This window comes from Apostichopus japonicus, chromosome 4 (assembly GCF_037975245.1).
Source record: "Apostichopus japonicus isolate 1M-3 chromosome 4, ASM3797524v1, whole genome shotgun sequence".
In the NCBI taxonomy this organism is placed as follows: Eukaryota; Metazoa; Echinodermata; class Holothuroidea; order Aspidochirotida; family Stichopodidae; genus Apostichopus; species Apostichopus japonicus.
The window spans coordinates 6714444-6736932 of record NC_092564.1 but is presented as its reverse complement, the minus strand read 5'-3'; the positions used below and the strand labels follow the sequence as shown (position 1 = coordinate 6736932).

At 32.9% G+C, this 22489-nt stretch overlaps 1 protein-coding gene across 1 annotated transcript in view; it reads left to right on the top strand.

Moving 5' to 3' along the window:
* Positions 1-2074: 2074 nt before the first annotated feature.
* The window catches only part of LOC139966293 (uncharacterized), a 33174-nt gene continuing 12759 nt past the window's right edge, over positions 2075-22489 (top strand). The window contains exon 1 of the mRNA XM_071969147.1: positions 2075-2597. Within this exon, the coding sequence (XP_071825248.1) occupies positions 2084-2597 (514 nt within the window). The 5' untranslated portion in view covers positions 2075-2083. The remainder of the gene's footprint in view (positions 2598-22489) is intronic.

Below are 22489 nucleotides of genomic sequence, written 5' to 3'. Positions count from 1 at the left end.
TACACCTGTTGAAATCTATTATTTAGTATATTCATAAATTCTACATACCATGATGTTATGTTTACTATGAAAGGTGTACATTTGCTTACATTGTACAATCTGCGGATATAGCAATTTATGTATGACGTCATCTAACATTCACATTAAACTGTCAATCAATTTATTACGTTAATGCAAATGTAACGTGCCTCAATTCAATTACATAACGTAGAAATCAGTAAATAATACTAATTAATGCATGATAATAGAATGTATGTGATTGTGATCCTATGTTTATTTACTTTTTATTTGTTTATATTTGTACCATAGTTTGCGAAAATCTAAACCATGATTAACGTTAAGTATAGCCATACTGTGTATAATTTTTCATGGAAAGTACAAATAAAAGTTGCTTTTTAACAGAATTTTTTTTTTTTAACCATTTCAGTTGTAAACAAACATACCGCGCCATCCATCATGTACTTCAAATCACTTATCATTATATAATTACTTTACATGTTTCATCCAATAGTTACAAATATAAATTTTACTTGAGAGACGATATTGATTTAAATTATTGCGAATAGGAGATTGCATGCAACGTAGCATCAACACATTGATCATAACAGAATGTAGGAAACATGTCGAATGAATACTCATCAGACAAATGAGGTCAATAGTTGACGATTTCAAAAACAGGTAACAAGCTGAACTCATCCATATGAAGCTAATGGAATAGTCGTGCAAGCATAAAGGTATCAACAATTCTCCACTCTTGATTCGATTTATTCTTATAATTCGTAGCAAACAATATTTTCATTCTTCATGTTTTTCTGCCTTCAGACTTTGGTGTCATTCTAAATACCCCTCCCCTTCCACCCCACCTGACCCCTTCCCTACCCGCTCCCCTACCCCGCTCCCCCATCGCAAAGAATGTTACATCAAATTTTCAATGCGAAGCTGTGGTCAATGGTGGTAAGTAGATGCTTGGGATAATTTGACTTCTTTTTGTAAAGTATAAACTCCATTCATATACTTTTGTGTAAAATACCAAATCATTTCGCCTAAAAAACTTCTACAATTGGGGAATACACAATAAACCAGGCGGAAGCATGATGATCTGAACGAAAAACGGGGGAGTAGAAAAAAAATATCTATATACATATCGAGGGGTCTTGGTTCCTCAGAAGATGGTTTGGTGATAAGTGATTACATGCCCCTAATTGCAGGCGGCTTCTTTGAATTTTTCTGACCATTGCAACACAAACAAAGCCAGCAGTAATTTACGTCCTTGCTCTAATTACTCACCGACTCCTCTGCTTCCCAAACACACGGTCATTCAGATTTTTTTTTTGTGCCCAGTACAGAGGTCCACTTCTTGAGGTTAAAGGCTATATTGCTTCATTCCGTGTTTTTTTTTTTTTTACTCGTCTCTCCTCTTATTCTCCTTCGCCATTTTCAACGGCTAAGTAGCCACGAGGAAATCCACAGAGAGTCATTGGATAAGCATGTGGTCACATGACATGTATATATTTTTTTCCCACTAGCGTATGTGATGATGATCTCACTGTTTTAACAGTAACACGTTTTTCAGTCAAATAGAAAGTAACTCACACTTTCGTAGCAAATCTTTCGATTGGCGAAAATTTATATCCATTTTTGTCTTTTTGGCGGATACATTTACCCTGTTTCTACGTTACTCCTAGTAATACCATTGGAAGGGTTTTTAGTTTCTGGATTCCACACCTTAACCGCCATTCTGTTCCGCTCTGACGGATTTAATGGAAGGCAAGAAATCGTAGAAGACCAACGTTCAATGATACTGCTTAAAAGAGGGTTATACATGTGTATAGTAAAAAAAAAAAAAAAATAGAAAGCTAAAGCTCGTAAATGAACCTCTCGCGGGAGCCTATTGGTTGAAAGTCACATGTGCCTCTCTCAGTCTCCTAGGACATTAGGAGAAAATCCATCACGTCATATTTTTATGGTGAAATTGTATGGACGACGTTATTTGCCTGTCAAAAGACTCGAGCAAAAGGTTTACGGTTAAACTTCCACGGAGTTACTAATCGACCGTAAAAAATATTTTTTTTATTTTTACAATATGCAGTTCGAAAGCCGTGGAATGGACAATACGCACTTAACACCGAGTTTGCATCAACAACACGGACAGACATTCCATGACGGGGCGCAACCCCGACCGTTCGGCCAGGCGATAGCTGGACCATTTTACGAGCCAATGACAGGCCCTGGAAACCACCCACCGTCCTTCGCTTTCTCTCACCATAGCGGCGGTAACTGCATGGGTTTTATGGGTGGATATCCTTATCAGAGCCCGACCGTACCGCCTCCCCCACTTCCCGTGCACAATTACGGTGGCGGCGGTGCAGGGCATGGCGCAATCGGTGGCCCGGTCCCACCATCCGAAGCTGGCAGTTCTCCTTGGACGCCAGGTAACCATCATACTAGCGCTGAACCATCCGGAAATTACTACACAGAGGCGGCAATGGGGGCATCTGCCGCCGTAGACCTTACAAGACAGACGCCAGAGTTTAGGGACCCAACGCCGAACGAGTCTGAACATACCCCGAAATCTCAATCTTCAACGGATAATCCAGGTATTATCATGTTATTATTATTAATGTGTTTTTGTTGTTGTTGGTGCGTCGTTAAAACGAATATTCAACAAAAAAAATGGGTGCTAAAGAAATTTTTAGCATTGACCATGCGTACGTAATTGTCCTTTTTATGTCGTGGTAGTTAAAACCAAACTGACAAGAGGGAGATGTTATCACCACGGGCAGGAAATACTTTGCACGTTATAGTTGATTATATATGTATTTATTTGAAATAAAACAAAGCAATCATAACTATATACCAAAAAAAAACATGACGAGAACATAGATTTATTTTTATATGAAACTTTTTGAAGCTACTATATGCTTGAAAGCACGGAAGTGGTTTAACTATATAAAAAGGTAGTTAGACATAAACAACATCTGAAAGCCAAGCAATACATGATCTGATGGTAAGGAACTAGAACAAATACAGAATGTAAACACTTTGAAAACGTCAATTAAGCTTTAATGAGCTGCTAAATTGGCCGGTGGATCTCCATTTTATTATTTGTCGGGAATGCTTACAACACATTCCTTTTTTTTAGGTAAAGTCAATATTACAGGTTAAATACATCCTTTACCCTGGTAGGTTTTTTTTTATGAGTGCTATTGTCTTCGTATGCAAAGTATCTTTGTTCAACGGTTTTTTGTTGGGGGTTATCTCTTTATTTTTGTTTGTTTGTCGATATAGGCCCATATAGTAGTAGAGCGATTTCGGTACTGGCGATAACGTTATTTGCTACAGTGTGTGTAATGTGTGCGTGTATACATCATAAAACACGCTCTTCACCAAACCCAAAGTTTCGGGAGCAGTAAGAACCGTCGTAAACGGCACGCGATTCCGGGTACAGCTACCTCTTGAACCGTAAAAACGTTTCGGGTTTTCGAAGACATTTTTCATCCGAAAGAAGATATAAATAATAAACCACCAGACCTTGCTTTTTTAAGACCGTTGGTCGAACTTTTGTGAAAATAAATGATAAGAGATATTTTTCCTGTGGCTAGGGTGTAATTACTTACAGTAGCAATTCTGAAAGTGTAGACCATCTTTGCAGAACAAAACAACAGCAGTTTGTAACGGTAGTCGTGCGTTATAAGACACTGTTGTGTATCTGACTGACAGCTTGGATGCCAAATGCATATTCGTTTCGTAAAACATATTCAGTTTTAAAATTACAGAGTAATTATGCAGATGAACAAACAAAAGTAAGTAAACAAACAAACAAACACAACCATCACAAAATGATAATACTTTATTGATTTTTCATACTTTGTTTAGAAGCAACAGACAGAAATTTGGTAAATCAAGAACTGCACCCCTTTTGTTACTATTTTTATTTCTCGCCCCAAATCAACCGAATTTGTTTTGAATTAGTCTGACTTTCAAGGTCATTGCTGTTCTAATAGGTGAGGTTAAAACAACATGAGAAATAAATAATTAAATAAAAACAAAAACAAAATCAAAACCAATATTTTTATCATTGGCAACTTATCATGTTACATGATGTGTTTTATCACTGGTGTAACCTTGGAAGAAACCGTATACCAAAATATGACACCATAAGCTTTTTTAAGGACCGTGATAGCTATATGCCTCTTGTAACATAAATAGATTTATTTTTTGTATACCTCGTGACAAAACATTGCTTCCTTTATGTAATGTTTCCATCAAATATTTCATTTAGTATTAATGCATTTCCAAAGTAGTAGGACTATTGTCATCAGATTCATTAGAGAATAAAAATTGCTTGGCTTAAGGCAGACATTTTTGACATGCTCTATTCATTCAGTTGAATTGCAAAGAAATTCCTAAATTATTTCAAATTTACTATTCATATAATGATGTTGAAAATTGTAGTTGGAAAAACTCTAGAATATTTACTAGTTATTATCAACCTCAGATGAAAATGTATTGGCTATTCGAGTGCCATCTTTTTCTTAATATTTGCATACTTTAAATGCTGATACAATTCGTTTCCCAGTGCGTTATAACATTTTGTTCATTTAAAACGCTATACTGTTTGGTATTTGATATCTTCAAAAGATCCACAATCTGACAGTTTATGAAATCAACTTGTAACAACTTTTGTTCATCCATCCTGGAATTTAAAACATCCCTTCTTAAAAGTATGGAGAAGAACATTATGGGTAGGATCCAGGGTGAACGTGGATGGCACATATGGTGGTGGGTGGGGGGGGGGTGACAGGGGGTACAGTTGTACTCATCGACGAAATAAATTAGCATGTTCAAGATGCTTCTGGGGGGGGGGGTGGGAGTAGGGTGGGAAAAGAGGACAGTTTGAATCAACTTTTCGTGAATTATTCTGGTTTAAATTCAAATTGATCGAATCAAACCCCTTTGTCATAGAAGTTGTCACGCCTATATTAGAGTGAATTTGGATACTACAGAAAAGAAATATGTAAATATGATTTTATCGAGAGGAATTGACAAAGAAATCTGTGAACAATTTTCAGTATATTTTTATATTAAGGAAGTAATTATGGAAAGCTATACCACACGTCATTAGGATATTAAAACAATGGGGATTACTTCCGCTATTGGAACCTTTTGAACATTGTTCACCAAAATTCATACAACAGAGATTGAAGAACAAGGATTTGTGTTCTTTTCAATTAAGTATCACTTTACAAATAATAGCATTGTGGTGAATAAATATATCACAAAGCATATTAGTACATTTGTTTACAATTTGATATATTAAACATTGAGATTTTTACGTCCACAAATTTAAGTGCGCATTTTGAAAGTAAAACAGTGCACTCTGAAAGTTGGAACATTTCGATGTTTAAACATCATCTTCTTCATAATATTTCTGTTTTATCTTGTCGATAACTTCTGTAGATTAAAAATTAGCCATGGGTAGTTATATATAATTGTTTTTTCTTAATTAAAATTTCATAAGAATAATATTTCATAAAATAACAAATGTTCTAAATATTTCGTGTAGACATTTCATATATAATTACTGAAAAGATGCAATTATTTTCTCTCTCCAAAAACTGTCTTAAACAAGTCATTGTTAATATCTTCTTATATTTTATTTTTGTTCAGGGCAGTGGGAGTGGCTACAAATGGTTACACATGAACACATTTGCGCAAAGAAAACATGTGCCAACCATGTCAAGTAGAAATTTGGGTTCTAGACCTGAGTAGTGACATAACCATAAACATAAATGAATATTTGTTAAACTTATATAGTCATTATTGATTAACTATTCATATCCTTCTTAAGAAATCATTTTTGTTAAAATATGAAATAAGCTGCAGCAAGAAATGTGTGGGTAAGTTGTGATGTTATGTTCCATCTTAGGACCATGATTGTCATGGTTTTATAGTCATCCGTTTGTAAGTAGTATTTGAACTCGCTACATTCCAGTAACATTGCTTTAGTAATCAGTTTTATATACGATAAATGCACTCAATCAGATTTATAATCGACAAAATTGGTTAAAGAAGGGTGTTTGGATGGGGGCGGTGGGTGGAGGAGGGGGGATTGTGAAGGGGAAGGAGGGTATACAAAGGTCTGTATAAGATGCTTCATTTGTATGGAGGAAATCATAAAAAGTTTGTATACAGTCAATCATTATTTCAAGTTTTCAAAATTCACAAATTCATGGTATAAATATCTATGATCACATACAGAATAGTACATATATTATCATCAACGCGGAAAAATATGTTGGAGAAAAAAACCCCAGCAATTAACAACGTTTGAGGACACAATCAACATGTACTAATAACCGAATATATCGTAACAATTGTTTCTAAATTATGAAACATTATTTTCTTTGAAAATTTTCAAAGTGATATCAAGATAAACCCTTAATGAATAAGTGAATACAATGTTGGTTTACATTATTATGTATTTTAGTAAGCATTAAGAGATTAAATAGTGATACAATTAGAAAAGAGAACCGACACCTCTCTACGTTGACAACAACATCTGTGAGAATTTATCGTGTTATGGCACTCTTCGACAGACTATATTTATAACTACTGACACCATTTTCGTTGCTGACAAGGCTTCGGAAAAATCAAATGGGGAAAAAAAATCCCGATTTATTCGTCCTTATTTGATAAGAAACTTGACAGAATATTTTTGTGGAGATGTTTTGAGAGGACAAAATTTAGGGTGAAGGAGGAAGGGGAGCAGGGGGTCATACAAGGGGAGGTGGAGAGGAGGAAGTTGGAGCAATGATGTGTACAAAGAAGACACCGTTTGTTGAATTAAATTAGGCTTTAAATGTGTGAGTCAGAATAACGATGTTTTTTCAAACAAATGCTTTATCTTGGGGTAAATATGTGTATCATGTTATTCGGGTAAATCAGACCTAGGCATTCATTTGGGAAATTTAGTGTAAATAGCTTAATACAGGACATTAGTATAAAAAGTTAATGCAGCGACCAATCTGTCAGTCTTTCCTCGGTTCGCATTTTGTTACCATTAAAGCCGACATCTATAAGAAAATTAACTTCCTGTTTTCTCTCTCAATGAAAAAAAGTTCTATATTTTAATGTTAAAATTATGAATACATAAGAAGGCTTTATATATAGTTATACTAACTATGTAGGTTTAACCCCCCCCCCCCCAAAAAAAAAAGTATTCACTATAGGAATTATGACTATCTGTCTAACTCTCATAATTACCACAGGGTAGTCATTTTGTGTTCTATTGTATTTACAGCATAAAGTAAAGTATTAAACTTTGTACAATGTATTGAAATTTGTACAATGTTTTTTTTCTATTATGAATAGACTAATCTGTTTGTAAAAATATAGAAATTTTGATTATGAATAGCAGAAATGCTCAACTCCATATCGTCTATCGCACTTATTTCTAACTACAGTATTATTTTATTATTAGAACGACAAATGCATTAGATTTCCTTTGTGATTCCGAGTTCATTCTAAGAAAATAATAATGTACGAAACTAAACAAAAAGATTAATTGTGCCTTAATTATTTATGTTGTCGTTCTATAGAAAGATTCAATTTTTCTTCTCTTTAATATAGTTAATATTTGTGACTATTCAAGCTGAATACTTTCCTAATCAATTCAAGAATAAGATTTGGCTAAACGTTTTCAATTCTTAGAGCATTAAATGATAAACATTGTTTGGAAACCAATCCACATTAGGTGTATAAAATTTAATCGTTTGTGTGTTAAAAATGTAAAGTGTAAATATATCGAATGTAAAGAAGAAAAAAATAGTTCTTATTCCGAGTTAAAGACAATTTGATACGATTATGTCTTCAATTAATATGTTATTATATTTGTTTATAGATGATAAAAAAGTTACTTTTCACGTGTTTGCTATTAATGTTTGCTTTTGAAACTTTTGTATCGAAGTCCCCTAAAAGCAAAAACCCAAGTTTCGCAGAACTGATCCATACATACCATAACGTATTAACGACAGTTGTTTATCCAATTATCCTTATGTTTACGGTTTCCTTGGCAACTGCATAGTTAACTATTCATTGTAAGGTGCTTTGAATTTGTTTTTTAAGTGCATGGTAAGAGTTTAATGAAGTGGTTTTATGTTTTAAAGTATGTATTGAATGGAAAACGTCATATAAAGTAGCCATCTGGAAGTCATTACGTTCAAGATAAAAATCTGGCAAAACATATTCTTAGTTTCAAAAATTAATAAAATAACCACTATTACGCGAATCGAAAACTGTATCTGGGTAGATGCTGAATAAACATAATGATTCCATATTTGGTATAACAAGTCAATTAATAGTTCCATAACGAGACACAAATGTAATCTAACGGGGTTGGACATTCATACATCATATCAACGCTTCTTTTGTTACACGCAAACTATTGCGTTCTTAATTGCAAGACCATCAAATGCTTCAGTTTTTCTTTGTTTTTCTATAAGTTTGTCCTCTTACTGGAAGTACAAATTTTTATTTTATAAAAGAGGAACAATCATACCATTCTGTACATTTCTACTAAAGAAAGTTTCAACAATTATGTTTCCTCTTTTTGTCTTAGTTTCTTCCTTTATATCTAAGCATATTTGATGAAAAGTATTTCTTTCAAAGTAAAAGGAAACATTGTCCCTGATTGATCCCTAATCATGAATTTCACTCAAAATAATCTGTATTGACAATAACATGTAAATTAGCATAATAAATGAGATGAACACAAGAAGAGAACAACTTAGGATTGGACCAAACGATATAGTGAGAGTGGTTTTGCAGTTCTCGAAACATTTACTATGTCACATTTAAAATTTCCATATCTTCTGAGTCCGTTGGGAAATTTATGCCATTTTGCCATTTATGCCATTTTGAAGTTGCTGGTATTTGCCTTTTCTGTCTTAATTAACAAGTTATTTTGTATTTATAAGGTTTTCAACTAGAATATATGAAATTTGAGTTCAAAACGTTAAAGTCCTGAAGAAAACTATCACAGTAACTACCCGTTATTATATTTTTGTTTTTTTATCATGTGATATGATCATAAAATTATGAATTTAGGTTTTTTGTTGATTAATTGAGAAGGAATAAAAAGTGAGGTAAAATGGGGTAAAAGTTTCAGCAGAACCTTTGTTTTTTAAACTAGTTTTTTCCTTAAATATTGCATGAAATTAACAACAATAAACAAGGTTCGTTGCAGCCATTCGAAACATTGGTATAGCTTTTACATATTAGTTAAATATCTTGCGATTAGTTGAAAAACGTTCAAAGGGCGTATTTAGTAAACTCTGTCTCATGCACAAAATATAAACTGGCTATTTTAGACATATTGTCCTAATTCAAAACACAGAAGTGTACATTCAATCGAATTAATAAAGTCACGTGCCTTATCACCTGATTTTGTCAGTACAAACTGATTTCATTTTTTTCACTTGTAAACATTTTGCCAAAAAAAGTACCGTTTATTGTTCTTTTTCTGTTTATTAAGATATAGGAAAGATTGTACGTGATATATATACATATATATATATATATATATATATATATATATATATATATATATATATATATATATATATATATATATATATATATATATATATATATATATATATATATATATATATATATATATATGGGATGTTAAGAAAGCACTTTTTGAAAAACAATTTTATACATGCGGCATGGAATTAACTCGCCGCTATTTGGTGTCATCGCCTGCCTCCTTTATAACCACATATATGTGTACAAACAATGTATGAAAACAAACACAATTTCGCCAGGTTAAATGTGTGGTTTTCGTCTATACCTATAAGTTAAATGGTATCACATATTTGTTAATCCGTTGTTTTTATCATAAAGAAATATTTGTTTTATTCTTATTTTATTTTATTAGTTGTATATACAGGGTTTGCCGCGTTGTAAAGTAACATGAACGGAAATGAATATACAGGTATATTTGAAGACGAAAAATAAAACACTCTGTACATATAAAACAGTTAGAAAATATTAATAACACAACTTGTTCAGTTGTGAGATGTAGGTACTTTTGTGTATTATATGCAATAGGTTAAATACAGGCACACAACATTTCCGACAGTTTGCAAAGGAGCTTGAGGAGAACTTGAAAAGAGCTTAGACAAATTTGACTAGAACGGAATTCAGGATTACTTATTCTGTTGTCTGTACTAACTGAGTAAATATCCAACCCTTAGTTCAGGGGTTCCCTAACTGAGGTGCTTGGGTCCATCCCAGAGGGTGCGTGAGTCCATCCCAGGAGGTTCGTGAGACGTTTCTGAAAGTCAAAACTAGATTACTTTTTGTTGAACTAAAATCTAATATATCATATAGTCGTACGTATCGGCAAACTCTTTTCGCGTTCCATACGCATATGTTGCCATAGTAGTACCGTACCATGCATTTTTATTACACTATGAACTTTATCTTTTACGAAGCACTGTTTTGCGTATTATAGTATAATAATGACTCAGATCGTGTCTCGAAAAGTTGGGGGTTCGTGGACAACTCTGACATCCACAGGGGGTTGGGGGGGGGGGGATACAGTTAGGGAAACCCTGCCTTAGTTGGTGGCGATTCCCATATGCCTCGTTTTTATTTTGCAAACTTGTATGCCGTATTGGTTGTGATCACAACTCAATTTCCTTCGATTCAACCCAGAAAGCGGCGGGAATAAAATAAGATGGTTTATGGAAAAAATGAAGCAAAATCCGGATAATATAACCAGATTTTTTCCCGCTTAAAAATTGATACAATCTGGTGGTGCACATACTGATACATGAAACGGGAATACGTGATGAATATGATAACATAACCGGTTATATTGGGAACGATGAAGGCATTATTTTATTCAAAAGTTTTTAAATGAAACATATATGAATATAATTACATGTGTGGGACACACAATTTACTGTTCTTGGTATTAAATGTTTATTACTCGCTAATCTATAGCAGTCAACTTGATTTAACCAAGCAGCCCTTTCCGTCAAATCTAGGACAATCCAACTATCATAGAACTTGGTCTGAAAGATGGCAAGTTTCAGTTTAAAATTTCAGCTTTAATTAACACATTTCCCATCAAAATGTCATGCTATGCAAAGATACTAATGCAGAAAAATTGATATTCACATGCATGGCTGATCAAGTTTTCTTTGGCAATATCCAAACGAAATTTGTCAGAAATGAAATCACGAAGTCGTCACAGGACTGGTTTTAAACATGTGACAACCTCAGTTATAATTTGTAATGTTTTTGTAATAATTTCCGGCGGAGTTGTAAGGAAGACTTCAAGGAAATTGTACTAATCTTTTATAATACATTGACACAAGCAGAAGAAGAAGAAAAACCGAATGTGCAATAACCTTTTGGTTTGTTCGGTGATATAATTAAATTATACTCTTTTTGTGTTCCTTCTATAATTCATATTTATATATAAAAAGTTATTAAACCGCTAGGAAAACATGCTATCATATTCCTCGACATGATAGGATAAATTTTCAAAACCGTGAAGATATAATGGACGGTTAAGATAAATGCATTATAAATTACATCTCTAATCATACTTTCCGAGGTTTTTTGTTTATTATTTTTTATCTAGTTTCCCGACATTCCTCAAAATATGTCGTTAGCGATCTGGCAATGAACATGCGAGAAATAAAATAATCTTATTTTAGTGAGTATACTCGGGTGGGTATCTAACGAACTTAGGGAGGGTGTGGATCTCGCTATATTGGATGAGCAGATGGGTGGAACGGGGTGGGGTTGGGTGGGTAAGTGTTAGCATATCACAAATTTGCTATCAAGTAACCATGTAACCTCAAGAGATATTGTAATTATTGCTCGAAATGAAGCACTTAGAACTTAATGTCTACGCTAAAACATACCTTGCTCTGTCATCTAGTATACTCGCTGCATATATATATGGTTATTAAAGTTAGAACATTTTGACACACATGCACACAATATAATTCACGAATCGGTTTACGAACTATTTTACAAAACTGTTGATTATGTCTTGTCAAAGTTTATTAAACCGCTATATATTTATGCATATTCTCCTGAACAAATTTCATTTCACTTTTTTCCCTTTCTTTTGCTATTATCTTTGGCTCTTACATCTGCCAGTCAAAGAAGCAAATAAACATATCATAAATGACTGAGGGTTTCAACTAAAGAGATATTATAAAATGTTTCCAATCCGCTCATTTTGTTTTGTTTATGTTGGTCGCATTGATTCAGCGAGGATTTTGATAATGTATGTTCAATGTATATAGATGGGACCTATAAGAATTCAAAACTTGGAATTAATATCGGCTTCATGTGATACAAAGCTACATATTACATGTGCTTAGAGCAAATGAATCGTTTGGAAAGCCTGAACAGTGTTTGACAAATTAAAATTCACATTCGCATAGTGCAAATATGAAATCAACATATTTTCGATATTGTATGCACATATATTGCATAACGAATAAGGATATTATTATTTACATATTATTATTTACATATTACATGTGCTAAGAACAATGCATCGTTTTGAAAGCCTGAATTCGGATAATGCAAATAATAATTCAACATATTTTCGATATGGTATCGATATGTAGCATCACGAAAAAAACACAATTTATGGTTTATTTCGCATCGTGTTACAAACCATTTAATCGACATTTTATAGTTTTAAGTTTTATTTTGTACAATTACATTCCAGTAAGAAATCATGCATATTTTCGTGATAATCATATAGAGTTAAATGCGTAGATGACCAACCTTTGTCCGAACAAAGTTTCTTCCATAACACGATTACATTTGTATACACTGGATTAGTTTTTGTTTTAATACAATAAGAAAGAAAAAAGCTCCACAGCCTTTTATAATTCATATACTGATTCATATTTGTGATGAAGAATTATCTCAAAAGATGTAAGAATCCCTAAGTTCCTAAAAATTCCCCCGTTTATGAGAGATATGTCAAAGTCTAAAAATATGTAAAGGAAATATTATTTGTTTAATATGTGATGTTATAGGAGGTTCGGAAGAAGAACATGTTCAGCTATCCATTTGTCTCTCTCTCTCTCTTTCTAAATATTCCTACAGTCGAATCAAATAATATTTTTTACGAAAACAAGAGAATTAGAATATATCTACTGTTAAAACTTTCCATATTTTGTTAACATCATTAACTTCGAAGAAAATAGAATGTATGTACGGCAACAACAATATAAATGTTATGTACTAGTGGGCCTGTTGTACAATGTTTTAGACTTGTTCAAGTCATTTTTCTATGACAAATTATCATATCAATAGCATTGAGTTGTGCCTGCTTGTACAAATATTCAAGTTGTTGTGACGTTATCCTTATATGGGGAATTAGTAGGTTCCAGCGATTACCCCGTTTTAAATCTCTACAAAAGTAATTTATTATGGTGCATGTAGGCTTTTTTTTTTGTTGGGACAAGTGTTAGGAAATTATTTCGAGGTGGTGCAATACCCCCCCCCCCCACCCCCTTTCCTGTCAAGAGATAAATCTTTCTTTCACGTAGCTCGGATATCTATTTGTAATATGTATAAATCTACCAAGAGAATACCCGAAAACTGATGTATAGTATGCTATGCTTGTTAGATTTGTGGTTTATCATTAATAACAGGAATGACTCCAATATTGTGACATATTTAAGAGATACAATTTCTATATCTCGGGGCCTTAAGAACTTGTGATATAAATTAAGGCTACTACAAGTATTGTGGTATTTCATGCGAGCTTTTTACCTTTGAAACCAAACGTAAACTTAAGGGTGTCTATACCCGTTAGCTTCGTCTCAAAAGCAAAATGCTTAGACTATATGTTGATATAAATTTTAAATGACCACTATAGAGTCATTTTGATACCTTATGGAAAATGGAATAAATTAATATTTACGTTGTCAATTTACAACTTTCTTTTCCGATTCAGGAAATACTCACACTCTTACTCATTAGGTAATATTCATTCCTCTGTTTAGTGTTGCTGTTTTTTCTTTCATTGACATCAACATAAGTCAAATTTTAAAACGATGAAGTTTGAAATCGAATTATAATATTTACTTTATAGTATCGTTTGTTTACTTATGATAAGAACACAATTTTCTCTATAGATGTTAAATTTTTCGTCTATTGGGACCAATACCGGTATATTCTAATTAAAAAGCTGCGCACACCAACATTTTCACTGCCCACGCCCCACCCCCTCCTCCCTCCCCTAAAAGAATTGAGAGAAAGAGAACAAACTTCTCTTTCCCAGCATTTTGTACTGCATCGGGTATAGTTTCCTATATTCGTATCGTCTCCATCATTACACAAGTAGTTACTATACTGTTAGTTTGTTGAATTAACCTCACGAGAGAGGGTTAAATGCAAGTAAATCATTTCATATCTTTCAAAACAAAACCCAACAATGTGTAAAAATAGTAAATTTTGCATATTAATCCTTTTGTTTTGAAGTTAAAATTTTCACCCAATCATTTCACTTTTTGTTAGGACGAATGGATTTACATCATAGTGTTCTATACAGCAAGTTTCATTCATTTGACGTAAAGTTTAATTAGTGAAAACCAAAACAGGTTCTTTCAAACTTGATGAAATGACTAAAAAGTTCCCAAAACTTACTTCTAAATCTCCAATATACAAAATGCCTAGCAGTATGCGACACTCAACCTTTAATAGTAAGTGCACATTTGGTTGGGTAGGTAAGGGGAAGTGGCAGGGGGATAGGGGGGGGGCGGGTAGTTGAGAATAATGTATGCTTGATTGTACTTAATTCCATTACTATATATCGATTTCTATATGGTCCCTTTACAGAAAATAGTATCTATAGATGCATTTAGAATTGGGTCGGAATTTCTTACAAACATACAAGTAATTTCTTAAAATAAGATTATAATTAACCAAACTAAAACTTCCTTCTCGACTTTGTTTCACCAAATGATTGACACAGAGTAAGTACTTAATGGATTTGATTCAATCCTTAACTTTTCGTAGGCCAGGGACTTTTCTTAGCAGTGAATAAAAAATGTTGAGGCAATTGATTTCAAAATTTTCAACTTTCACTATTTGAAATGACATTTGACTATACAAACTAATGAGTTACTTTCTATGGGATTATATTATTGATTAGCATTGAAATATTGATCAATTTCAAACCAAGACGCCGCCTTTATCCTATGTATGACTATTCTTTCCCTCCTTGTTCGGGTTACATGTTTACCTCCTACAAGGAGGATTTGTCTGTATAAGATCATGTTTTGATTAAAACATGTTTTGCTATTCTTGTTACGTTTCTTAATACAAATATTCAGTGGAGAGACAAAAAAAGGTCATCACGTGACACTCGGAGTTTGCTTGACTTCCGATTCGAACATAGGAAAGGTGAAAGAGGTTAAATCAGTAAACTTTTGTAGCCTAGAAAACCTCGCCGAATTTGTTTTGATACCAACGTACCCATATATACGCTCCACGCGAACTGAAATATATCGATAATTTACAGGTAAGCCGGTATGAAAACAAACATGCATAATTTTAATATTAACATTATCTATGGAACTTTTTCAATGTTGAGAGAAAATCAAGAAAAAGAGTTGATTATGAGAGAAGAAGGCGGGAATTTTGGAAATATGTATGGTAGGAAATCAACGGCTAAATTTGTTACATTTTTATTTGATTTATATTTGAGTGGAAAATGGCGGTAAAATTTCAAAAAGTAGTTAAAAATGGACAATGCAAATACTTGAGAACATGCTAGTAGTATATTTTTTATTGCTGTTGTTGTTGTTGTTTATTGCTGTCGTTGTCATTCTTCTTTTGTGCCTAGGACGCTTTTTTAATTGCGTTTTGACAATATAATTTAATCTACCAGGATATTTCTGGCATTTTATTTGAAGTCTTATAGAACTGTTAAAGTACAGAATAGTATATCCACGATACTATCAAACCAGAAGAAAATTTCTTAAAACCCAATTCATCTATATACATATATACACATCTTTATACGTCTATATACATCTATTTACATCTATATACGTCTATATACATCTATTTACATCTATATATATATATATATATATATATATATATACATCTACATCTATACAGGTAACCCCCCCCCCACCCTCCCCGCCCCGCCAACCTTCCACCCCAAAAGTTAGTATCATTTTAATCTACTGAAGAAATCCTAAATAAATTTCTTTTAATATTGTTTTAATCAGTATGAAACCCTTGGGGTTTTGGAGGATTTGTGTAACTGATTAGTCTAATCTTCAGATATCAAGTTTTTACTTCTTGTCACGTGGTACTAACAACATTTTGGTGTTGTAATTTCAATGCGAATTACGCTGCTTGAAACATGTTGTATGCCTATCACATTAATGTTTTGCTGGCTTAGAATTTTCCAAATGTACATTCAAGGGGTTTACTGTGTGCAATTCTGTAACAATATAATTCAAAATAAAAATGCCACCTGCCCCATAATCATTCATGTTTGTTTGTTACCTTATACGTACGTCATACATTGCTCAATGTATATGCATTATATGGATAACATTACAAAAATATATTTATATGAATGTAGCCCAATGGTGTACGCAGGGGTTGGAGACATGATCCCCTGGCCTAATAGTCAGTTCGGTGAAAACGTTTAGTCGGGGATATTTTTAACTTCATTCGAGAAAGAAATTCAAAGAATTATACCATTTCTCTGGGCCCAGGACGATCTCCCATAACGATCCATGCCCCTACCTAAATCATTCATGGTGAGTAATTTAAAATCCCCCTATCCCCCCCCCCTCCCCACACACACAGGCCTACATACACACCATTGAAATACCGTGCACGTTATTGGTGTAGCCTATTTACAGAACAAAAAAACCCGTTCTAAGTATTAAGTTAAATGTTTTCATTAGAAATTGTCCAAATAGTGTAGGCCAATACTAACCCCTATAGTTGGTTCATCCTTTAGAATTCAATGCTTTTCTTACGTACGTAACCGTACCATTGTACCACACGGCTGTAGTATATCTTTAGCCTTAGTTTGCCCCAGCACATAACATCACCCACGAAGCTCCCACACCTGTCATGTAAAAACCGTATATTATGCACCTGATGTTTTGCCTATTTTCCCTCCTATACATAGCTTTATATGCATATATCTAGCCTATACATATCGTTTCCACTGCATGCGTGTACTTACGTGACCCTCTGTTTGCACTTGACCTTTTCAAAATTTTAACAATATATCTTTCAATTGGCACGAAATTAGAGCAACAGTCGACATTTTACCGACATATTCTTTGGGGAATTTTGTTTACATTTTGCCAATATAAGTACATTATCGTTTCAAATAAATGGACAGACGTTTTTCTTTTTAAGTATTGTGAAAGATGTCAAGAAAAAAGTGCAGTTGTCTACGACTGAACCACAAAAACAAAATCAAGATTTTCTCATTAAGATTTTCAAATGAGGTTTTGGGAAAATTGATTTTCCAGGAGTCCGTTTCACGGAAGAATACCAAAAGGGTATGAAAATGAAAATAAATTTTGGTTGACTAATACAGGTATAGTTTAGTTGCCTTGAGTTTCAAATTTAATGGAGCGTTTGACATTGAAAATTGTGGAAGAATATTACTTGTTTTATTATATTTTATGTTCGTACTTTATGTCTGAAGTTACAAGATACCGTTCTATGCTTTAGAAGAAAAAAAAAACATTTTGATATTACTCCAACAATTTGACTTTTTTATCATAAAGTACAGGTGTGATTTAGTTTGATTTAACTATAATTAAGAATGATCTTGTTGATCCAGTGGCCGTTTTTTCGTTACAATGAAATACATAGACCTACGTATACGTTTGGCTTAAAATTGAGTTATACACAAAACTAGAGAATACAAAGAAGCGATTTTTCTTTTAAAATGGTCTATTTTGCATGTAAATGGATATTCAAAACTTGGCCAAAATGCAGACCTTAGTGATGTTTAATAAAACAAATAATAATAATAATGGAATATAAAAAAATATAAAAAATCGGCAAAACAAATATCTCGGTCAGTATGACATACGTTCCATTAATCTTTAGAGAATATTTTTAATATATTTGAGGAAAATGAACCAATTAAAAAATGATGAAATACGTTTTAACTTCTACACAAGAAGGTTACAAATTAAAGTTATATTTCGAGCCCAGCTAATAGACTAGCATTGTTCCTATTTAGGTAGTATTCTTCTGAAATTACCAACATATGAATATGCATATTGCTACATGCTTTAGTAGGTATGAGGGCTAAGTTTTTCCTTTCTTTCTTCCTTGTTTTGTTTTGCATTTGTTTTGTTTTTGTTACTTCTTTTGTTTTGAATAATTGGGATTACATTTGACAGATACTCGAACAACAAAGTGGATAAGGAGATTAAAAAGAAAAATCTCCAGTATTTTTCACTGAATTAATATGAATGAATATTGATGAGATACTTATCGTTGACGAAATTCAAAACATCGCAAAATGTTATCGACCAGATTATGAAGTGTAAACAACATTTAAAAAAGTGTCACTTACATCAAAGAGACAAGTATTCTTAAGTATTTCTTGAAAAAAAATCAATATCAAAATGTTGTTTCTAACTTAGATATCGTTGGTCGATAGTAAATTATTTTTTTATCGGACAATCTCTTTCTTATTGCAGGGAGTGAATCTTAGTAGGTGGTCCTTGATGTCATAATGGTAAATGACTGCCAAAGCATTCCTTCCTTACTTTTTTGAAGATTTATCCTTGACAAAAATGTATATGTATTTGGAATGGTTGTTTAGTTGCCAATAAAGTTGCCATTTATATTTTCAACAATATTACTTGTTTCATCAGTGGATAAATGATTTTTACATCATTAAGAAAAGCAAAGACGAAATCTATATCTCGGATGTTGCCAGGTGTATTGTTAAACTAAATAATGATACATTTTTATCTGGTTCTGACCTCAGAATGCAGAACAATTCCAAGCAATTTTTGTTACACAATGTACCGGTACTTCATCCTTTTATGACCCTCCTAAATGTCTGGGTATAGTTTGAAAACTTCAAGTCCTTTTTTTTTAGCATAATGTTAAATCAGTTAGATACAGAAAGATGGTCTGTATAAGGTCAATTTATCGAACACATAAATTCTCTCTTCAATAGCCGTAAAGTGATATTAATCATACCAAATGTTGCTGCAATGTGTTACCGCCTAATTGGATTCAATATCTTATCGACTGCACTTCAAAGCATAGCCGAGTTATACTTGGTCAATGTTTTTAAATGTCAGGCAGGCGTAAAGATTCACATTTTACTTTCCCCGGTGTCGGACGATTTATGACGTCATCAGTACGAACGTAGGCGGCAAAATATGATAAGGTCGCGGGGAGAGAGGGCGGAAGGGAGGGAGGTAGGGAGGAGAAGGGTACAGCACAGAATACCGTTGCTTTATCGGTACTCAACCAAATGCTCAATGCGGAATGTTAGCAACGATTCCCGGTAGTAAGAATTGAAAAACAAGGAGTGAAAAATGGTTTAGGATAATTTTAATCTTCATCAGTAAACATTAGATCGAATGAATTTCGTGATACATAAGGTTACATGACTATATGAATATATGGTGCGTGTCGAAAGCGCATGCACTTATTATTTTCCTCCTTCGAAATTGATCCCTCCTTTACCCCACACTTAATAGGCCTAACCCCCCCCCCAAAAAAAAAAAAAAAAATTCCAGTAAATTAAACTGCATTTAAAATATTTTGAACTTGAGTAAATTATCGTTTCATACTGTAAAATATTTAAAAAAAATACTTCTGTTTAATATCATTAGCTATTTACGTAAAGAGTATGTAATTAAATAATTGTTGTATTTTACTATTACCTATAATTGCTATAACATACTTTATCATTAGCTATATATTATATACTTCATTATTAGGCTAGCAATTACATTCTTTATTATTAGCTATGCTGTTATCTATTATAAGATATTCTGTACCTTATTATTTGCTATTATGTATACTCTAATTGTTAGCTATTCTGTATTTTATTAATAGCTACTCTGCACTATAATATTACCTATTATGTACTTTATTGTTAGCTATTATGTACTTTATTATAAGCTATTTCAACTACACAACACTCGTGATCCTGCACATATAACGTATACCTTTACTTCAATCTAACAAGATTGGTAAAGTATCCCCAAACTGCTAAACCGTATTTTAACCTACGAGACTGCATGTTCAACCTGTTGAATTTAAGAGGGGTTCAAATGTAGTTTGTATTCAGTTATTCTGACCACGTAAGTTAACATTCACATATAACTCGAAACATTTTAAAATAACATTGCGATATATTCGTCACAACCATATACAGCGTGCCTCTAAAATTGTCGTCCTCTTAAATCTTTCATCAAAAACAGAAAAGTTAATGTCCTATATAGTGGACAAAAATTGAAGGTAATTTTTTTTTTTTTTGTCATTTGCAAATATCATCCTCGCCGTTTCGATTAAGGTAGATTAGAGTACAGCAAAGCACCCGTTTATATCACGTGCGTAACATTACCATTGTCGGCATAAAGAAATGGCACCACCAGATTGGCAGAAACAAAAAAAGGTTTGTCAGAACGAATTCGTTCTTACTGTATAGTCTTTAGAAATAAGTCCTGCTATAGTGAATGAAGTTCTAATATACCCTTGATTTTCAGCTCCATATTTCAAGCTTTACCAGTGGTATCTCCGAGTAACCGAGTAACATTCACTTACTACACGTATATAAAGTCATATATAATCTAGGTCGTCAAGCTAACTTGCCAAAAAAAAATACTGACCAAGAAAACCCCTCAAAAATGGGAACACGTGAACCTAGCCTTATTTTGGGGTTATATTTTCTTCGACACGGACTAATGAAAATTTTTTACAAACTGTTTTTATGGTGTGAAAGGGAACATGAACGAATCAGGCAAATTGATGAAACCAACGTCATGAAATCGTACTATCTATGATTACACCACAGGAAAGGTATAACATGAAATCCTGAGTTACGGAAGCCTCATGTGTTTTATACTTCCAGAGCATTCACCTGCGGTGAATGGGTGAGTTATATATGTTTATTAAACTGTACCGTGTCCCCCATTTTTTCTTCTATACCTCCAAATAAAAATAAAAAAAGTCATCAGAGAAAACAAAGATTTTTAATTCTTAGTTATGGCCATGAATGATACCCATTAAAACAGAATACGAACCCTTCAATATATACTTTTATGTTTCCGAGGACTATCAGCTCACAAAACTGTCAGATGTAAAAAATAATATTGTCACAACTAGTTAATCTTACTCTTATGATATAACATATTCCACAAATTTGCAGGGGACCTCATAACGATGTTATTAAACATTAAAGCTAAAATAACACTAGGAACTCGTTTTCTTGATCTATATATATTTGTATATAAAAGTATACATATATACAGACATAGATATATTGATATGTTGATATTTGCCGGGTGCAAGAAAAGAAATATAAAAGTGCAAATAACATTAAATTTTTTGTTTGTGAAAGTCCTACTTATTCTGAAAATGTGACCTCATCTAAAAAAGCACACTTCTTGCATGCTTATTCGTCTACTTGTATAAATACTTGGTGAGAACACTCTAGCTAGAATACTTGGGTTCTAGCACATGCCTTTTTGAAATTTACTTTCCGTCATTGGAAACTTTGAATTATAAATCAAGATTGCAGCTATATAGTGATATAAGATAAACTTTTGCAAACAGCTTATGTAAAATAACTTTTCATGTAAAGTCTACATTCCCGTAACATTTTTTCTTTTAATAAACAAGGACTTCGTTGTGGAGGTTTAAATGACAATATGAGATGTTATCAATTTACATCAATTCAACATTTTCAGGAAAAACTGATAAATTATTTATTTCGTGAAAAGTAGTAATTGCTACAAATATCTCCAAACAAATGTTGCCATATGTGGCTCATTTCATTAATTTGCAACAATATATAAGTAATGACTTTTCTTGTGTGTAATTTATCATATGGCAACAAAATGTTAAATCGATGAAACATCTAAGATATGTGAATGTTCGGGGAAAATATAGTGGCGAATCAAAGGCGTAACCATGGCAATAGTTTTGGTATAACGACTCACCTGTATTCCTCAGATATCCCAACCATATAACTTGGTAACTTTCATATTTTTCTTTGCTCAGATCTAACCAGATATTCAATCTTTTATTACCGATTTGATAGTACCCTCAATGTCATTAATAAGAACTGAAACAGTCATTTCAAAATGATTTTAACGAAATATTGATGCATTATTTCTATTATAAAGTTGTCTTTGTAATTATCATAATGAAAAGGAGCCTGGGGAGCTCCAGA